The 22,007-nt window shown below is 44.4% G+C and overlaps 1 protein-coding gene across 1 annotated transcript in view; it reads left to right on the top strand.

Moving 5' to 3' along the window:
* Positions 1–22,007, top strand: part of MYBPC3 (myosin binding protein C3) — a 182,153-nt gene that overhangs the window by 89,213 nt on the left and 70,933 nt on the right. Inside the window, exons 11-14 of the mRNA XM_056528158.1 lie at positions 5,316–5,482; positions 8,099–8,231; positions 16,283–16,285; positions 20,596–20,720. Coding sequence (XP_056384133.1) covers positions 5,316–5,482; positions 8,099–8,231; positions 16,283–16,285; positions 20,596–20,720 — 428 coding nt within the window. The remainder of the gene's footprint in view (positions 1–5,315; positions 5,483–8,098; positions 8,232–16,282; positions 16,286–20,595; positions 20,721–22,007) is intronic.

Below are 22,007 nucleotides of genomic sequence, written 5' to 3'. Positions count from 1 at the left end.
GAATGCTGTCACAGTCAGAGTTAGAAAAAAAGCCTAAAGCTTAATTTGCCTGTTTTGTAGTTTCTCTTACTCTTGACCTACATTGCTTCAATATTTGCACTGTTTTTTTGCACTCTTTGTTGGTTGCCACATTCTCTTTTTGCATGTAATGGGCATTTTTTTTGTACTGCATGTTCAAGAAGTTATGTTTGTCTTTCTGTCTATCTCTTTGCCCGGTCTTGGCAAGTGATCGTGGCTATAGTGATTGCTTTGCACTGATGTCTCTTGCTCTTTCTTGCCCCGGTGATGCGGGTGCTGTCTTCGATGCATGTTTTTCTGAATGCCTCTTTGCAAGTCCAGCAGTTTCCTGCGTTCCGTGAATCGGTAAGACCCAAAACACACAAAGGTCTTCCCACAAGGTTGAGATTTCTGTAAATAGAAAACTATTAACTTTCAGTACAATGACTTTCATTGTCTTCCAAAGTCATGTTTACTTGTCACAAACAGCTAAATGAGAATTGTTAAGGTCTTTTATTGAAGGGATTGTCTTCTTTGGATCATACCTTTTTGGGTCCACAAAAGATATGCTGGTTGTATTACTGCTCAAATCCCATCAGTCAGCTGCATTCTGCAGGGGAACCTGTCAGCAAGTGTTCAACTCCCCTGCAGTACCTAAGAAAAAATGTAGTACCTGTTGCTCTTTGATATGAATAGGCTAAACACATTATAAAGGATGTGTCCTTCAGGGAAGAGATGCTCGTGGTAGTGACCCTCTACTCTAATAGTAGTTTCTTTCTAATGAGAGCTTCTTCTCTATTTACCCAAAATTTTAACATGATTGGCAGCACACTATTGTCTCCATGGCATGCTTTGACATCGACGTATTGTGCCATGGAAGTTGTCAGGATCCGGACTGGTAAGTGGGGAGGACACGGGTGGTGGATCCTCTGTGTCAGTGAGGTGATGGCGTGGGACGTATCATGGGAACGGAATCTAAGGGGTTACTGGATTTCACCAGAGCCCGCCGCAAAGTGGGATGGACTTGCAGCGGCAGGTAACCCCCAGGTCGTTCCACCCGATAGCGACTCAACATCACTGACAGCTGAGACAGGCACGGTACACAAGGACAAGGCAAGAGCAAGGTCGGACGTAGTAGAAGGTCTGGGCAGGCAGCAACGGTTCGTAGTCAGGGGCAACGGTAAGGGTCTGGATACACAGGCAATGGAACACACAGAAACGCTTTCTCAGGGCACAAGGCAACAAGATCCGGCAGGGACAGGAAGGGGAAGTGGGTTTATATAGTGTAGGGAGTGCTTGGAACTAATTGGGCCAGGCACCAATTAATGGTGCACTGGCCCTTTAACCCCTTAAGGATGCAGGACGTAAATGTACGTCCTGGTGAGGTGGTACTTAACGCACCAGGACGTACATTTACGTCCTGTGCATAACCGCGGGCATCGGAGCGATGCCCGTGTCATGCGCGGCTGATCCCGGCTGATGATCGCAGCCAGGGACCCGCCGGCAATGGCCGACGCCTGTGATCTCGCGGGCGTCCGCCATTAACCCCTCAGGTGCCGGGATCAATACAGATCCCGGCATCTGCGGCAGTTCGCAATTTAAATGAACGATCGGATCGCCCGCAGCGCTGCTGCGGGGATCCGATCATTCAGAACGCCGGACGGAGGTCCCCTCTCCTTCCTCCGTCCGGCTCCCGGCGTCTCCTGCTCTGGTCTGTGATCGAGCAGACCAGAGCAGGAGATGACCGATAATACTGATCTGTTCTATGTCCTATACATAGAACAGATCAGTATTAGCAATCATGGTATTGCTATGAATAGTCCCCTATGGGGACTATTCAAGTGTAAAAAAAAATGTAAAAAAATGTAAAAGTAACAGTAAAAAAAAAAGTGAAAAATCCCCTCCCCCAATAAAAAAGTAAAACGTCCGTTTTTTCCTATTTTACCCCCAAAAAGCGTAAAAAACTTTTTTTATAGACATATTTGGTATCGCCGCGTGCGTAAATGTCCGAACTATTAAAATAAAATGTTAATGATCCCGTACGGTGAACGGCGTGAACGAAAAAAAAAAAAAGTCCAAAATTCCTACTTTTTTAATACATTTTATAAAAAAAAAATTATAAAAAATGTATTAAAAGTTTTTTATACGCAAATGTGGTATCAAAAAAAAGTACAGATCATGGCGCAAAAAATGAGCCCCCATACCGCCACTTATACGGAAAAATAAAAAAGTTAGAGGTCATCAAAATGAAGGGATTATAAACGTACTAATTTGGTTAAAAAGTTTGTGATTTTTTTTAAGCGCAACAATAATATAAAAGTATATAATAATGGGTATCATTTTAATTGTATTGACCCTCAGAATAAAAAACACATGTCATTTTTACCATAAATTGTACGGCGTGAAAACAAAACCTTCCAAAATTAGCAAAATTGCGTTTTTCGTTTTAATTTCCCCACAAAAATTGTGTTTTTTGGTTGCGTCATACATTTTATGATATAATGAGTGATGTCATTACAAAGGACAACTGGTTGCGCAAAAAACAAGCCCTCATACTAGTCTGTGGATGAAAATATAAAAGAGTTATGATTTTTAGAAGGCGAGGAGGAAAAAATGAAAACGTAAAAATTTAATTGTCTGAGTCCTTAAGGCCAAAATGGGCTGAGTCCTTAAGGGGTTAAATCTGACAGACCTGGCGCACGCGCGCCCTAGAGAGTGGGGCCGTGCACCGGGACTGAGCAAGAGGACGGGGCAGGTGAGAGACACGGGGTGCGATCCGAGAGCGGGCACATCCCATGCCTCGGATCGCGTCCCCTCCGGTGACATGGAAGCAGCTCTCGCGGTCAGCGGTGCTGACCAGAGCGCTGCATACAGAGGCACGCCGCGAGTGCTCCGGGGAAGCAGCGGGACCCGGAGCGCTCGGCGTGACAGAAGTTATGCACAGGGACTCATGTCTATCGCTGGACTCTCTGATACTGTACAAAAGAGAGTGGCAAAACATACATATGCATCACCAACTCACTATACATTCATTGGGCTGAGTACAAGGGCACCTGGCGCAAAGAATGTACACTTACTGTAGGGAAAAGTAATGCATACACTGTATGCATCGCCATTTACTTCACATTCACCTAGTGATAGAGCATCTGGCCTGGTGATTGTAAACTTACAGTAAAGCATACACTATTTGCATCATTTATCACTGGACATTCTCTGGACATTCCCTGGACCAAATTAAACATTCATCAGATTTTGCACCCCTATCATTTTTACACCTTGGTCAACCACCCCTGCGCCACCCCATTGCAGTGGCCTTCTCTTTATCAGAGAACTTGCTGAGTACCCGGCGCTGCCCGGTGTTTCCTACCTTATCCTTGTGGGGGAGGAAAAGCAACAAAGGAGGAAATCTTCATATCCCATCCCTAAATCCTGACCCCATATCCACTCCTCATATCCCGACCCCAAATCCCCTCCTCATATTCCGACCTCATATCCTGTCCTCATATTTTGTTCTCATATCCCGACCTCATATCCCGTCCTCATATCCCTTCCTCATATCCCGTCCTCATATCCCATCCCCATAGCTAATCCTCATTTCTAATCTGCGTTGTGGTAAAGATATTGTAAGCTGAAAATAAAAGGGGTGTGGCTTAAAGGGTGGGCGTATTTTTGTGAGATGGGACAGGGCATGGCTTACCAGCCAGACTGGCACATTCACTAGGTGAAGTAGAGCGGAGCTTGTGAAGTACGGCACCAGAAGTCCTATATACTTGCATGGGACTTGAAACAAAAAAAAACATCCTTCATATATGGGGGCAGGTTAGAGGTTAATTTAACTATTATATATTTTTATTTGACATATAAGTAACATGTGACCAAGTATTATCGAAACATCTCCAGCTATTTGGAAGTTATGCAGTAAAATATATTTCCCATAGACTTGTATGGGACTTTAAATAAAAACCCCAACTCTCACAAATGGGGGTGAGTAAGGGTTAAATTACCTCTCCTATGTTTGTTGTTGACATATAAGTAACATGTGTGCCAAGTTTCATGTTAATATCTTTAGCGGTTTGGAAGTGATGCTGGAACATACACACATAAATACATACATACACACACACGATGAGTTTTATATTTATAGATTTACCGTCCTTAACACCTGAACAACATAAAGTGCTGATGGGTCAATATCCCCTATAAACACAAGCTCCAGTGAGATTTATGGTGTCGTACCAGCTCACAGCTTTTCTGAAAACCAGACTGGGCACAACAGTTTACACAACCTATTTGTATTTGTGGCCTCGCTAGCAAATCACAGCTTTATTTTATTGAAAAGTAGAATCTTTGAAGTAACTGGAGGGCTGTAGCAAGATTTCCTTTGGCTGTCCAAGGCAGAGTAGCTTCTTGTAACCCTCTAGCACCCAAAGACAGGTTGACAGATGAAATGGCACAATAAATTACTCTCACAGAAATACTTCTTATAATACACGTTTTATGGGATTTATTCGGTTATGGTAATTCCTTCAGATCACACGCTCATTTTTTAATTTTTTTATCCAGTCCAGAGTCACCTTAAAGCACCTGAATACGTCATGGAATTGCATTAAAATGATATTAAAATGATATAAAATTTAGTTATCATTACGAATCCTGCAATTCCATTATGGGATAGGTTGTGTAATTTAAGTGTATCTTTGTAAATGAGGTCCCAATGACCATCATTAAATATGAAGAGAATATGGAATTATATAGAAATGTGTGCCATGAAATGTCTAGCACATATCCTAAACAGATTGAGTCTCCAAATTAAACTTAAAAGTCATAAAACTTTCCTCTTCATGGGTTGAATGAAAAAGTATGTCAGACCCATCATGAGTTGCATTATACAAATGTGTAAAATTTCAACCTTATGTGACTTCTGCATCAGTTCTTATACTTATTTTTTGTAAATTATAGCTAATATAAAGCCTATGGTCCTGCAAAGGTTTCTTTCACCTTTTGACATACAACAATCGTCAACCAGCCCTGGTCAAATAATACAATTGTTGTCATATATCTCAGAGGACCTTATTATTACAATGTAGTGTTAACCCATTTTGATCCAATTGGAGCACCTACCTAACGCTGGTAGCGGATGCTCAGTTAGAACCGGCCGCCTGCTATATTTTCCTTCTTTATGTGGGGTACTGTAATAAGTTATAAAAACCCTCAGAGATTTTCACTTAGTCATTACCCCTGTAAGGTTTTCCTACTTCATCCTGAGATCTAGGCTGGAGACATCCATAGCTGTATACTGACATACTCTTTTCTGACAGCAATGAGGCAAAGCAGGAGGCTGAGCCAGATGTAGATGTTTGGGAAATCCTGAAAAAAGCCCCCCCTTCAGAGTATGAGAAGATTGCTTTCCAGTATGGCATCACTGATCTCCGTGGGCTCCTAAAACGTCTGAAGAAGATGAAGAAAGAGGAGAAGAAGAGTGATGGTGAGGAGAAGGTTTGACTAGAACCTCCAAAATGATAAAGACTCATAAATCGTATATAAATGAGTCACGGCAGGAAATGGGGCAGATTTACTATTGCGTATGTGCAAGATTTCTGGTGCAATTTGTGCCTCGCGAAAAACTTGCCTGCATGCCTAATTATAATTTTTTGGACGCTTGTGCCATTCTAAAAAAGAGGGTGATTTTATAGGAAAAATGAATATATATGATTAAGAGATTTAAATCCCCTGCCTAGCCATATAGTTGAATGCAAGGGGGAATTTGTACCATAACAGGGCCTACATTGTCAGGGCAAACAATATACAGCCATGGTTAGAGTAGAGCAGGGCCACAGGAACGTTTTTGTGTTCTTCCCATGATTTACGCAAAATTGCAGCAATTTTGTGCAAACTGTGCCAAACTACACATATTCAGCTCTAGCCAGAGCAGGAGGAGACGGTAACAAGGGCAGCATAGGGAGTCTGTGAGAAGGGGGGAAGGGGGACATAGAGACAAGTTTGAGGGGAGCGCTGAGCTGCATTCTAAGACAGGGGTCCACAAGTCTATGTGAGAGATGAGTGCCATAAGTGGATTCTATGTGAGAGAAAGGCGATAAGTGGAGGCTGTGTGAGAGACAAGGGGTATGAGTGGAGTCTATGTGAGAGAGGGGCCAAGAGTAGGGTTTATGTGAGAGGGGGCCATGAAGGGAGTCTATGTGAGAGACAGGGGCCAGGAGACAACTCTATGTGAGAGATGGGGCAAAAAGCAGAGTCTGTGTAAGAGACAGAGACCATGGTGCAGTCTTTTTGAGAGACAGGGGCGAAGAGAAGAGTTTATATGAAAGGGGGGCCATGCGCAAAGTCTGTGTGAGAGACAGGGGCCATGAGGGTAGTCTGTGCGAGAGACAGGGGCCATTAAGGTAGTCTGTGCGAGAGATGGGGCCATATGCAGAGTCTGTGTGGGAGACAGAAGCCATGATTGGGAGCCTATGTAAGTGATGGGGGCAAAGAGCAGAATCTATGTGGAAACGAGGGCCATTAGATGTGAATGAGGGAATGGGGAGCAGTGTATGAAGAGGGAGCAACTTTTGTTTTGAATTGGAATCTGAATTAAATTTGTACTTTGGTCTGGGGCCCATTATCTTTAAGTTTTGCCCCTGATGTGATCTCTTTTCCTGTCCTCAGGTACTATTATATCGAGAGCATGGTATTTGGGGGCATATGGGGCAGCAGCAGGCACAGTGTTGGTGTTAGGTTACTAAAAAGACTGGGGATGGCTGTAGAAGTGAGGGGCCACCGATGTCTTAGTATAGTTTGCAGTCTTTGAAAGTCATCAAGCTGGTCTGGCCCAGATAGAGAAAAAAAGTCAGAGAAGATGTCCCCTGTTAGTCACCGCATGTAAAAGTTCTGTATTCTGTGACTGCAAATGATCAGTATAACATGGGAGGGGCACAGTTTTTGCTAGTTTACCCCTGGTTAAAAGATAACATTTTGACTGGCTACAGCCACCCCTAGGGTGAGCATAGCATACTAGTTAAGTTCTATATATAGGTTCTATATATAGCACGTATGCAGTAAGCTCCTAAGCTCCCTCTGCAGTGAGTGCAGGCAATTGTGCCTAGTTACAATGCATTGACGAGAAGTATCTCGAATTTGGGAAATTATCTATAAAATTGCTACAGATATCTTTCTGTTTAATATACAGTCATATTACTTTGCTTTAGTCATGTCAAAGTGACAAAAATAACCCTGGATTTCACAACCACTTGTTTGTTAAACAATACCTTCTGTTATGTTGTTTTAGCTACTGAAGCTAGGGATTGCACAAGTATAACCACGCGCCTGGCCTTTCCCCAATTTACAAATTGTCTCAGAGTAGTGCAATATTTTTTTATGCAGTCAGAACCAAAACATATGGGTGGCCCTATAGGGGAGAACCCAAGACCCCAGAGCATGATTCTAATTCTAAGTGGATTGTTTAGTCTGGTGTGCAATAGAGCCATGTAACTTGCATATTTAGCCTCAAACTTCTTGGACCCAAGGACTGTAACTTTGAGCAACTGCTGATAATGGTCTATAAAATAGAGAATATATAAATATTGGAAGTCACTTTATAATTCTACGTGGCTGCATTCAACATGAAGCATGCTTATTTCAGTAGGAAAAGGGGAATAAGTGTCCAGCGGCAGCAGCTTATTTGCCACAGAAACAAATTCTCTCCCCCTATCGCCATTCAAGGAGAGATAAGAGGGCAACATCCACAAAACAATCTTCAGCTGATTCTTCTGAAATGTATATGGCCAGCTCAAGATTTGTATAACTAACAAGTGAAATCAAAATGGACCATCTCATTACTGCAGCCACCTAATAATAATAATGCCATATTTTGTCAAAGTGCTGCACAGTGCCAATATAATTGTGCCATATAGTAAAGAATCCCACAAAAAATTACTCAATTTTTTAGGTTCCTTCCCAAAGATCCATAAAAAAAAGAGAATAATACATATTTTGTTATTTTATTATATTCACACACATTTGTGCCATATTATGTTGAAATTTTTGTTATTTTTGGATTCACCATATTTGTCCCCTATAATAATCCTACCTTTAATTGAATAAGCTTTCCTGAAGAAGCTGGATCCTGCATACCAAGTGGAAAAGGGTCAGAAGATGAAGCTAGTTGTGGAAGTGGCAAACCCTGATGCAGAGGTAAAATGGTTGAAGAATGGTCAAGAGATCCGTGTTACTGGAAGGTGAGAGGATCCCATATACATTACCTGATCATGGGGGAGGGGCAAAGTTAAGCGCTGCGGAATCTGTATGAGCTATATAAATAAATAAATAAATAAATAAAGTGATAAATGTCTCTTCCCTCAGAAAAATTCACATCAGGTTGTCTGATTTACACAGTTTGGGTAACTCTTATTGACTTTAATGGGAGTTACAAAAATTGCTACGATGCTCATGATGCTACTATGTTTTCACAACTCCCATGAAAGTCAATGGGAGTTACACAAATTGCTGACTGAGCTGTTTTCTGCTCCCTGACCACCTCTAGGAGCTGATAACAGGACAAATGAAGGCAGGGAGTCTTCGATCTCAATCCCAGGATGGAACCCATATCTAGGGGACATTTATGACATATCCTGTGGAAATGGCATAAATGTCAAAGACGAGAATACGCATATAGCCTTGTATAACAGTATTATTTGGAGGTTGAACTTTATTCTATTGCCATGGATCTCCTACATCCAAATTAGATTTTCCCCCACAAAGTGCATTGCCCAAGGGCCGCCACAGACTGACAGTGTGTGACGGTGTGATTAAAAGCAAAGAAAACTTACAGAGTAGCAGAAATGTAAATAGCTTTTCCGTTTTTAATTTGTTTAAATGCATTTGGATTTGAGCAGTTGTATTGTATTGTTTCTACTGTGGTGATTGTCAAAGTTCTGATATCGAATCAGCAATTCTGTGAAAACAATGACCAAATCCCTTACATGCCAGACACCAACAGCAGCCAACAGGACCCTTTCAAGGGGTTTTCCAGGAATAGAAAAACACAGCTAATTTCTTTCAAAAACAGCTCCATTTCTGTCTCCAGGTTGGGTGTGGTATTACAACTTGGCTCCATTCATTTCAATGAAACTGAACTGCAGAAACACACCCAACCTGGAGACAGTTGGGCAGTGGTTTTTAAATGAAAGTAGCTCTGTTTTCCTATTCCTGGATAACCGTTTAACATTAATGAGATTTAATGGTGTCCAGTATTTTAGTGGACAGACTAGATGGGCCAAATGGTTCTTATCTGTAGACACATTCTATGTTTCTGTCACGATTCGGCTGGCAGGAGGTGGATCCTCTGTGCCAGAGAGGGATTGGCGTGGACCGTGCTAGTGGACCGGTTCTAAGTTACTACTGGTTTTCACCAGAGCCCGCCGCAAAGCGGGATGGTCTTGCAGCGGCGGAAGTAACCAGGTCGTATCCACTAGCAACGGCTCAACCTCTCTGACTGCTGAAGATAGGCGCGGTACAAGGGAGTAGACAAGAGCAAGGTCGGACGTAGCAGAAGCTCGGGGCAGGCAGCAAGGATCGTAGTCAGGGGCAACGGCAGGAGGTCTGGAACACAGGCTAGGAACACACAAGGGAACGCTGTCACTGGCACGATGGCAACAAGATCCGGCGAGGGAGTGCAGGGGAAGTGAGGTATACATAGGGAGTGCACAGGTGAACACACTAATTAGACCAACTGCGCCAATCAGCGGCGCAGTGGCCCTTTAAATCGCAGAGACCCGGCGCGCGCGCGCCCTAGGGAGCGGGGCCGCGCGCGCCGGGACAGGACCGACGGAGAGCGAGTCAGGTACGGGAGCCGGGGTGCGCATCGCGAGCGGGCGCCACCCGCATCGCGAATCGCATCCCGGCTGGGGGCGGTATCGCAGCGCACCCGGTCAGTAGATCTGACCGGGGCGCTGCAGTAGCGAGGATGTTGCGAGCGCTCCGGGGAGGAACGGGGACCCGGAGCGCTCGGCGTAACAGTACCCCCCCCCCTTGGGTCTCCCCCTCTTCTTGGAGCCTGAGAACCTGAGGACCAGACTTTTGTCTAGGATGTTGTCCTCAGGTTCCCAGGATCTCTCTTCAGGTCCACAGCCCTCCCAATCAACCAAAAAGAATTTTTTCCCTCTGACCGTCTTGGAGGCCAGTATCTCCTTCATGGAGAAGATGTCAGAAGAACCGGAAACAGAAGTGGGAGAAACAAGTTTGGGAGAGAAACGGTTGATGATGAGTGGTTTAAGGAGAGAGACATGAAAGGCATTGGGAATACGAAGAGAAGGAGGAAGAAGAAGTTTGTAAGAGACAGGATTAATTTGGCACAAGACTTTGAAAGGACCAAGATAGCGTGGTCCCAGTTTGTAACTGGGGACACGAAAGCGGACATATTTAGCGGAGAGCCATACCTTGTCTCCGGGAGCAAAAATGGGGGGAGTTCTTCTTTTCTTATCGGCAAACTTTTTCATGCGAGATGAAGCCTGTAAAAGAGAATTTTGGGTCTCTTTCCATATGGTGGAAAGATCACGAGTCACTTCATCCACAGCGGGCAAACCAGAGGGCAAGGGAATAGGGAGGGGGGGAAGAGGGTGACGGCCGTACACCACGAAAAATGGGGATTTAGCAGAAGATTCAGAGACTCTGAAGTTGTACGAGAATTCGGCCCATGGTAGAAGATCTGCCCAGTCATCCTGGCGGGAGGAAACAAAATGCCGTAAATAGTCACCCAGGACCTGGTTAATTCTTTCTACTTGCCCATTGGATTGAGGATGATAAGCAGAAGAGAAGTTTAATTTAATCTTGAGTTGTTTACAGAGAGCCCTCCAGAATTTTGACACGAATTGGACGCCTCTATCCGAGACGATCTGCGTGGGCAAACCGTGAAGACGAAAAATGTGTACAAAAAATTGTTTTGCCAACTGAGGCGCTGAAGGAAGACCAGGAAGAGGAATAAAATGTGCCATCTTGGAAAATCGATCAACGACCACCCAAACAACAGTGTTGCCACGGGATGGGGGTAGGTCTGTAATAAAGTCCATACCAATCAGAGACCAAGGCTGTTTCGGGGACAGGCAGAGGATGAAGGAGACCAGCAGGCTTCTGGCGAGGAGTCTTATCCCGGGCACAGACAGTACAGGCCCGCACAAAATCAACAACATCCGTCTCCAGAGTCGGCCACCAATAGAAACGAGAGATGAGTTGCAAGGACTTTTTGATGCCCGCATGGCCTGCGAGGTGGGAGGAGTGACCCCATTTAAGAATCCCGAGACGTTGGCGTGTAGAAAAGAAGGTCTTCCCTGGAGGAGTTTGCCTGATGGAGGCTGGAGAAGTGGAGATCAGACAGTCAGGAGGAATGATGTGTTGCGGAGAGACCTCTACTTCCGAGGCATCCGAGGAACGAGAGAGAGCATCGGCCCTAATGTTCTTGTCGGCAGGGCGAAAATGAATTTCAAAGTTAAAACGGGCAAAGAACAACGACCACCTGGCCTGGCGAGGATTCAGCCGTTGGGCAGACTGGAGATAGGAGAGATTCTTGTGATCGGTGTAAATGATAACTGGAAATTTTGATCCCTCCAGCAGATGCCTCCATTCCTCAAGTGCCAATTTAATGGCCAGTAGTTCTCGATCCCCGATGGAGTAGTTCCTCTCCGCCGGAGAGAAGGTCCTAGAAAAAAAACCACAAGTAACAGCATGCCCGGAAGAATTTTTTTGTAGAAGGACCGCTCCAGCTCCCACTGAGGAGGCATCAACCTCCAATAGGAAGGGTTTAGATGGGTCAGGTCTGGAGAGCACGGGAGCAGAAGAAAAGGCAGACTTGAGATGTTTAAATGCGTCTTCCGCTTGGGGAGACCAGGACTTAGGATTGGCATTCTTCTTGGTTAAAGCCACGATAGGAGCCACAATAGTGGAAAAATGTGGAATAAATTGTCTGTAATAATTGGCGAACCCCAAAAAACGTTGGATAGCACGGAGTCCGGAGGGGCGTGGCCAATCTAAGACGGCAGAGAGTTTATCTGGGTCCATTTGTAGTCCCTGGCCAGAGACCAAGTATCCTAGGAAAGGAAGAGATTGACATTCAAACAGACATTTCTCCATTTTGGCATAAAGTTGATTGTCTCGAAGTCTCTGAAGAACCATGCGGACATGCTGGCGATGTTCTTCTAAGTTGGCAGAAAAAATCAGAATATCGTCCAGATACACAACAACACAGGAATATAAGAGATCACGAAAAATTTCATTAACAAAGTCTTGGAAGACGGCAGGGGCGTTGCACAGGCCAAAGGGCATGACCAGATACTCAAAGTGTCCATCTCTGGTGTTAAATGCAGTTTTCCATTCGTCCCCCTCCCTGATGCGGATGAGATTATAAGCACCTCTTAAGTCCAGTTTGGTAAAGATGTGGGCACCTTGAAGGCGATCAAAGAGTTCTGAGATAAGAGGTAGGGGGTAGCGGTTCTTTACCTGATTTTATTAAGTCCGCGGTAATCAATGCAAGGACGTAGGGAGCCATCTTTTTTGGACACAAAGAAAAATCCAGCTCCGGCAGGAGAGGAGGATTTGCGGATAAACCCCTTTTTTTAAATTTTCCTGGATGTATTCAGACATAGCAAGAGTCTCCGGGGCGGACAGAGGATAAATTCTGCCCCGGGGTGGAGTAGTGCCCGGGAGGAGGTCAATAGGACAGTCATAAGACCTGTGAGGAGGTAAAGTCTCAGCTTGCTTTTTGCAAAATACGTCAGCATAGTCCATATAAGCCTTAGGGAGACCGGTTACAGGGGGAACCACAGGGTCACGGCAGGGAGTACTGGGAACCGGTTTAAGACAGTCCTTGAAACAAGAAGTACCCCAGCTCTTGATCTCTCCTGTGGACCAATCAAGGGTTGGGGAATGGCGTTGAAGCCACGGTAGTCCAAGGAGAATTTCAGAAGTGCAATTGGGGAGGACCAAAAACTCAATTTTTTCGTGATGAGGTCCGATGCACATTAGGAGGGGCTCCGTGCGGTAACGCACGGTACAGTCCAATCTTTCATTGTTAACACAATTGATGTAGAGGGGTCTGGCGAGACTGGTCACCGGGATGTTGAACCTGTTGATGAGAGAGGCCAAAATAAAATTTCCTGCAGATCCGGAATCCAAGAAGGCCATAGTAGAGAAGGAGAAGGTAGAGGCAGATATCCGCACAGGCACAGTAAGGCGTGGAGAAGCAGAGTTGACATCAAGAACTGTCTCACTTTTGTGCGGAGTCAGCGTACGTCTTTCCAGGCGGGGAGGACGGATAGGACAATCCTTCAGGAAGTGTTCGGTACCGGCACAGTACAGGCAAAGATTCTCCATGCGGCGTCGTGTCCTCTCTTGAGGTGTCAAGCGAGACCGGTCAACTTGCATAGCCTCCACGGCGGGAGGCACAGGAACGGATTGCAGAGGACCAGAGGAGAGAGGAGCCGGGGAGAAAAAACGCCCCATGCGAACAAAGTCCATATCCTGGCGGAGCTCCTGACGCCTTTCGGAAAAACGCATGTCAATGCGAGTGGCTAGATGAATGAGTTCATGCAGGTTAGCAGGAATTTCTCGTGCGGCCAGAACATCTTTAATGTTGCTGGATAGGCCTTTTTTAAAGGTCGCGCAGAGGGCCTCATTATTCCAGGATAATTCGGAAGCAAGAGTACGGAATTGGATGGCGTACTCGCCAACGGAAGAATTAACCTGGACCAGGTTCAGCAGGGCAGTCTCAGCAGAAGAGGCTCGGGCAGGTTCCTCAAAGACACTTCGAATTTCCGAGAAGGAGTGTACAGAGGCAGTGACGGGGTCATTGCGGTCCCAGAGCGGTGTGGCCCATGACAGAGCTTTCCCAGACAGAAGGCTGACTACGAAAGCCACCTTAGACCTTTCAGTAGGAAACTGGTCCGACATCATCTCCAAGTGCAGGGAACATTGTGAAAGAAAGCCACGGCAAAACTTAGAGTCCCCATCAAATTTATCCGGCAAGGATAGTCGTAGGCCGGAAGCGGCCACTCGCTGCGGAGGAGGTGCAGGAGCTGGCGGAGGAGATGATTGCTGAAGCTGTGGTAGTAGCTGCTGTAGCATCACGGTCAGTTGAGACAGCTGGTGGCCTTGTTGCGCTATCTGTTGCGACTGCTGGGCGACCACCGTGGTGAGGTCGGCGATAACTGGCAGTGGAACTTCAGCGGGATCCATGGCCGGATCTACTGTCACGATTCGGCTGGCAGGAGGTGGATCCTCTGTGCCAGAGAGGGATTGGCGTGGACCGTGCTAGTGGACCGGTTCTAAGTTACTACTGGTTTTCACCAGAGCCCGCCGCAAAGCGGGATGGTCTTGCAGCGGCGGAAGTAACCAGGTCGTATCCACTAGCAACGGCTCAACCTCTCTGACTGCTGAAGATAGGCGCGGTACAAGGGAGTAGACAAGAGCAAGGTCGGACGTAGCAGAAGGTCGGGGCAGGCAGCAAGGATCGTAGTCAGGGGCAACGGCAGGAGGTCTGGAACACAGGCTAGGAACACACAAGGGAACGCTTTCACTGGCACGATGGCAACAAGATCCGGCGAGGGAGTGCAGGGGAAGTGAGGTATACATAGGGAGTGCACAGGTGAACACACTAATTAGACCAACTGCGCCAATCAGCGGCGCAGTGGCCCTTTAAATCGCAGAGACCCGGCGCGCGCGCGCCCTAGGGAGCGGGGCTGCGCGCGCCGGGACAGGACCGACGGAGAGCGAGTCAGGTACGGGAGCCGGGGTGCGCATCGCGAGCGGGCGCCACCCGCATCGCGAATCGCATCCCGGCTGGGGATGGTATCGCAGCGCACCCGGTCAGTAGATCTGACCGGGGCGCTGCAGTAGCGAGGATGTTGCGAGCGCTCCGGGGAGGAGCGGGGACCCGGAGCGCTCGGCGTAACAGTTTCTATGTAAAATAGCATTGCATACTCATTTTATCCAGGATTTTTGATGAATTCTGCTATGGATGCTCCTAGCGAAGACTGTGTAATATAACCTTAGACTCTTATCACACCTGTTTGTTCGGAGCCTCCATCAGCAGTTCAATCACTTTAGATGGTAAGGCAGTTTTGCACACAGTTCTATCATTGCAGTAAAAATCTGAGAAACCTTGATGAAACCCCAAAATAAAAGTTATTGGGAACCATTCAAATACTTTTGGAACCGCCATATGATTCACAAATATGAATTGAGCCTTTAAGGTTTTTTTTTTTTTTTTCACCTTTACTGGTTATCCCTGATGAAGCAGGGGGACACAAATGTTGTGGGTTTCTAAATTACAATTTAGAAACAGTGGGTTTCTTAATTACAAAAGATGGGTTCAAAGACGGGCAACCAGAGTAACAGGGGAATGGGAAGACTACAGTACCCATAAAGATTATCAGAATTAAGGTTATTGAGTTTAGAAAAAAGAAGGCTTAGGGGCGACCTAATAACTATGTATAAATATATCAGGGGACAGTACAGAGATCTCTCCCATGATCTATTTATACCCTGGACTGTATCTATAACAAGGGGACATCCTCTACGTTTAGAGGAAAGATGGTTTCTACACCAGCACAGACGGGGGTTCTTTACTGTAAGAGCAGTTAGACTGTGGAATTCTCTCCCAAAGGAGGTGGTCATGGTGAACTATGTAAGAGAGTTTAAAAGGGGCCTGGATGCATTTATGGAGAGGAATAACATTACAGGTTATGTATACTAGATTTATAGGGACAGAATGTTGATCCAGATATATATTCTGATGCCATATTTGGAGTCAGGAAGGAATTTTTACCTCTAAGATTAGTTTTTTTTGGCCTTCCTCTGGATCAACTCAATGGGACTCAATAGGGATATAGGTTGAACTTGATGGACTCTGGTCTTTTTTCAACCTTATAAACTATGTAACTATGTAAACAGGCAAGTGTAGAAGGTGCTCCATAAGAGGCATATGGCTTTCATATTTTATGGGATGTCCCCACTAATACAGTAAAAACATAACTTCATCCCTATTCCATCTCACAACCTGTGGGGGACTGAGGTAAGGACTCTCTTCCAATGTTATGTGATGAATATCAAAGTATAATACCATAATGTCTGTGATTTAAATATCATTACATATTTACATATTGACTAAATGCATGAAAATTAAACTTCACAGTATTTAATCCATATACTGTCTTCTCTTTTTCTTCTCACTTTCATTTGCCTTCTTCTGAATTCTTCCGTGCCATTTGGGATTAACTTGGAATTGTAAATGATCCGTCAGCAAGTAAGTTCTCAGAAATATCCCACAAGTGTCCATATGTCATGAATTATGATGCCATTTCCTTATGAAGCAAACCTTGCTCCTAGCATGGCACCATATAATTATTGGGGGTTATTTATCATTGTGTTCTATTGCTTTTTTTTATTTATTTTTTTGTTTACATTAGCGAATTTCCTTCATTTTTGCGCTAATTGTGTTTTATTTTGTCATTTATTTTTTTGCGTATTTTTTTTCAAAGTTCTAAAATACGTCATTTTGATTTAAGTGTTGCATGACCATTTTTTGAAGTGACGGATGCAGTGGTCACAAATTTATTATCTGTGTGTTTTAGATTTTTGCGCAAATTCTGCCGCAACTGGCGCAAAAAAAAACCCTGCAATTCTAGACCACCTCCTTACCAGGTCTAGGTCTAAAAAAGATTACTACTCCTGTCTGTTTTCCAAAAAAAAAAAAAATCATCAGCCAGAGTGAAAGAGAGGGAGGGAGGGAGAGAGAGATAGAGAGGGGGAGAGAGAGAGAAAGAGAGAGAGAGGGAGAGAGAGATAGAAAGGGAGAGAGAGAATAAGGTAGAAAGGTAGAGAATAGAGAAGGTAAAGACATAAAAAGTTTAAAATTATAAAAATGTGCAAAGGAAAAGTAAAGTTGTTGTCCATGTGAAACAATCAGATATATTTTTTAAGGTACAAAAAAGGAATGGTAAAGATGTAAGAAACAATAAGATTGTTAGCAATGGCCAGCATCTCACAATTTCATGTTCCAAGTTTAAAAAAAAATCCGACAAAGTGATGATAGCATAATTAAAAAAAAAACAAGGTAAAGGGTAATAAAAAAATACTTGATCAACTAAAACCTCCATCTCTTGAACAATAAAGTTTTTTTTTTTTCCTGGCCTGCGGCAAGGTTAAAGGAGATATCCAGTGGTGAAAAACTTTTCCCCTTGCGATCTCCTGTACGGGGCCCCGACAGCCCGCGGGAAAGGGGCGTGTTGACCACCGCACGAAGCGGTGGCTGACACGCCCCTTCAATACAACACTATGGGGGTAGGGGATACGTTTTTTCACCTTTTTTCACTACCCCTTTAACTACTATTAAATTGTGAGGGAGACTCTCTTTGCAGACCTTCTTTTAGACATTAATTTGCCTTAAAATTAAAACTAAAACCAATAGAGCCAAACACACAGACAAGCAAGCTCCTCAGAAGCAGGGTAGACATGATGTGAAAGCAGCGGTAGAAAATGATCTGGGTGCAGATCTACCTGAAATTTATCATGGTCACTGCGACGATATGATACATTTGGAGCAGCACCGCCCAAAAATAAAACACATCTAGACAAACAACAAAAATGATCTAGCTAAGACCTTTATTAATAAATAACCCCCCATTGTACTTATAATATAATACCTGCAATTGATGTAATGTATAGTGTAAAATACATATAGTATACACATAAGTATAAAAAGATATACCCTTATGACAGCTGCTCCATGTGAAAGACTGGGTGGGGTGGGTCCAAAATTAGGAATATTACTCCTCTGTTGAACTAATAGTTTACAAGGGTCAAGAGACATGATGTCTGATTCTCTTTATTAGGAGTCTTGCGGGGTTGTATCTTTTTACATACTTGTCACCACTTTAATTTTACCCTGTGCTAAATTCTTGTGCCATACCTAACTATCCACCTGAGTACACTTTGTACACTGATCCGTCAATAGCTGGATAAGGACCAAAGAGAAGGGAGCAGCCATATTTTCCTGTAACTTTCGAGTCCATAGTATATTAATGCACCTAGAAGGTCATCCCATGTAATCGATGGACAAAACCCAGAATCAATAAAAAAAATGTCTGCCTGGATTTCCTGATAAAATCTCGCAGATACAGCAGTCTGTGAGTGTTGAACCATTTAACAAGGTTTCTGACATTTGCAGTGTTAAACGTTCAGCTTGTTAACTTGTGGTACAGAGACACTGAGAGCTGTGAAATGGGAGGGGGGGGGCAGTTTCCTTCTTAGATTGTCATTTATTTTCTACACTAGATGTTTACCCAGAAATACATTTTAAGCAGATTCTACTGAAATGTACCATATTTTTCGCCATTTAAGATGCTCCGGCATATAAGATGCACCCAATTTTAAAGGAGGAAAATCTAGAAAAAAAAAGATTCTGAACCAAATACAATGTAAAGTATAGGACAGTGATCTTCAACCTGAGGACCTTCAGATGTTGCAAAACTACAACTCCCAGCATGCCCGGACAGCCGTTGGCTGTCCGGGCATGCCAGGAGTTGTAGTTTTGCAACATCTGGAGGTCCGCAGGTTGAAGACCACTGGTATAGGAGGTAGGAGGTAATACTCACGTGTCTCCGCCGCTCCGGACCCATCACCACTCGTCACCACTAACCTGGATGTCGCCCTCCATCGCTGTCGCCGCGTCCCCGGGGTGTCCCCGTCGCTCCGGAATGACTCTGCTGCCCGGTATCCTCGCTCTCCGTCGCCGCCGTCATGCTGCTACGAGATGACGACGAAGGAGAGCACTGGCCATGCAGGGGATCCCGGCACGGAGCAGTCATTCGCCGATTGGACACCGAGGAGGCAGGTAAGGCCCCTCCCGGTGTCCTGTAAGCTGTTCGGGACGCCGCACCGTCCCCAACAGCCCGACTGAGCAGCCAGGTTAGTTTCACTTTCGTTTCAGACGCGGCGGTCAGCTTTGATCGCCGCATCTGAAGGGTTAATACAGGGCATCACCGCGATCGGTAATGTCCTGTATTAGCTGCGGGTCCCGGCCATTGGCCGCAGGGACCGCCGCGATATGACTGGGTTTTAATGTGTATTTGCCATATAAGACGCACCAACTTTCCCCCCCCCCCCCCCCCCCAAGAAATTTCGCGTCTTATACGGCGAAAAATACAGTGTTTTTCTAAAGGCGTAACTGGAAGCATCTAGGCCAAGATACAGAATCTGTAGTAGAGCCCCCACATACTATGTGCCATGCACAATGCACCAGGTGCATGTACCCTGTATTTTTTGCTTGGTGCACCCTATCTCCTGTCACCAGCGATCACAGTTGCATTTGCATCCTCTCTCTCTGCCAGATCCGCATAGTTCTCCTGTTGTCAGACCATCACCCCAACTACACCTATGTGTAGCCTATGCTAAGGCACCAGAGTCTGGCAGGTTCAACTGCTGGCTGTATCCCCTATAGTTAGCCCCCTGTATCTTTCTTTAGAGTAGAAGACCTGTAACAAAAGAAATATTATGGAGGAGATTAATCAAAGTTAGTGAATAGGAAACAACCAAGGCCACATAAATATCTAAGAAAAAAATCTTATTGGTTTCTGTGAAATCTTCTCCACATTTCTTTTGCACTCGTTTTGATAAATGTCCCCAATATACACATATCCTATGTAAATGAGCCAAGGCATAGTACATTTAGAATTTTTTAGGGTCTTAGAGGTTGAGAGGGTAACACTGCCATTCTCCATTACAAAAAAAAAATGGGGGGGGGGGGGGGGGCAATAAATATGAGGGTGTATGACTACAGCTATATACAACAGTCTACCATCAGGTTGCTGCTTTTGTTTCATGCTGCTTTCATGAGAGCTTATTGGGTGTCATCGGCAACTGTTCCATTTTCCTTTGCATCAGATAAACTGAATGTCCCCCAGTCTATCCCTAGTTGGTTAAGAAGGTCATCCTCCAGTAGAATAAATATAGACTCAATGGGTTCTTGATAGCATGAAATTACAAACAGAAGACTTAAGGGGACATTTATCAATATTAATGCAGCATTATGGCACTGACGTAAAGAAAAATTTCAGGAAAATGAGGCATACTTGATAAAACTGTAAAATGCTGGGGGGACAGTAATCCTAGGGCATTAGGGGGCACAAAAGGTAACCCAAAAGAAGACACCAGTATTACAATTTGCAGATAGTAGGTAGTATTGGGGCCATAATTAACTACAGCTCCATTTAAACTCCTCCTCACTCACAAATCCCCCATTCTAGTGATCAGACAATCATGTCACTTATCCTGTAAAAGGGTGATGAATGTTGATTTTGGGAAAAATCTTTAATGTCATGGCACAGATGTATGTATGAAAGTATAAATTATAAGACCTATTTAATACTGCAACACACAATGACAAGCACCATGTAAAATCACATGGTGGTCCCAGCAACATTAAAAAAGCAACAAGGAATCATGAATGTGGCAACATTCATGACCCCATACAGACCAATGGTCAGTCACTAAGGACTGACCACATTTATATTCTTCTTTGCATTTCACATTTATATTCTTCTTTGCATTTCTCAGGTACATCTTTGAGAGCATTGGGAATAAAAGGATTTTGACTATTAACAACTGCTCGCTGGCTGATGATGCAGCATATACTTGTGTCATTGGAGAGGAGAAGTGTTTTACTGAACTGTTCGTAAAAGGTTTGTAACTTTATAGTACAGCATAAAAGACTATTTTTGATTCAAATGATCTTGCTTGTAATAGTGTAGAAAATACTTCTACTTCCTTCCAAAGACAGCACTGTGGTGCCCAAGAGGAGGATAGGTAGAGTAGTCCAGGAAAGCTGAGGTGGTAGTCACAGATGAATTTGTGCATGTCTTGTAGATCCCCCTGTGTGTCCTTGCAACTTTTATAACTGCAGGTCTGCACAACAGATGGTAGTCCTTGACTCTGGGGTACACTTTAGTGTGGTGTCTGGGGGTTGTACCTGTTTGCAATAGGAATAATACAGACACAAAAGAAACTTGCAAACAGAGGTAAATTTTACTGAAGTTCACTGTGCACAATCCAGACAATATACTGTATTTTCCTCACAGCAGGGTCTAGCAAATTCCATGACTTACGTCAACTTCCCACAATGAGAGATCACACAGGCTGTAGTGAAATGGACCACTTAGACCTGTCTATTAAATTCAATAACATACTCCAATAAATACTAAAAAAAAAACATTATTAACATAATAATATTATCATCTGACAAGAAATGTTTCTGGAGGTCTCCGTCCTTTTCCATCACTCTGTCAAATAACTTCATGCACCTCTAACCATCTTACCCTTAGCTGTAGCCACCTGACCTGAGACCTCCACAACCACTAACCCCCACACACACCTAAAGTTGGCCCCTGGGGGCAAACTTAAAACCCTGTCAGGCTGCCACTCCCCTACACTGTTCTCTGATAATGCTGAGTACACTGTAGTGTTGCTAATGTTGGCAGATACAGTCCAATGTAGATTATTCTTTTTCCAAGCACGGCCTACACAGGTTGGCTTACTGAGGTGAAGATAGTTAGGAACACTTTTTTACTCACATTTGTGGGTATTATAGTTCCTTTTCGCAGGGCATAAGACATACATATAGAGTACATGCTCAGCTATTGTCTTTTCTGTATTGATAATTCTCCCTCTTAGAGTAGGAACAGGATACTTGAGACAAATGCCCTCTTGGCATGGACTGGAGACAGTCAGTGTTACAACCTTCTGAATGCCACATGGTACCATGATCACTATGACCAACCCAAAGCTGACTCAGGTGAACTTTAGCAACGGAAACTGAAGTTGACACAACAGCAAAGGCAGGGCCTGGTTCCTTACGTCCCAGCAGACCCTAGCTGGAAACTGGAAAACTGGAATAGCCTAATCCTACTTCTCTTCACGACCACTAGAAGAAGGCAGATAGCTGTGTCTGCACTCAATCCTGAGTTAGTTTA

Source organism: Hyla sarda, chromosome 6 (genome assembly GCF_029499605.1).
Source record: "Hyla sarda isolate aHylSar1 chromosome 6, aHylSar1.hap1, whole genome shotgun sequence".
Classification (NCBI taxonomy): domain Eukaryota; kingdom Metazoa; phylum Chordata; class Amphibia; order Anura; family Hylidae; genus Hyla; species Hyla sarda.
The sequence above is the reverse complement of the archived record's forward strand: the minus strand, read 5'-3'. Positions and strand labels throughout refer to the sequence as shown.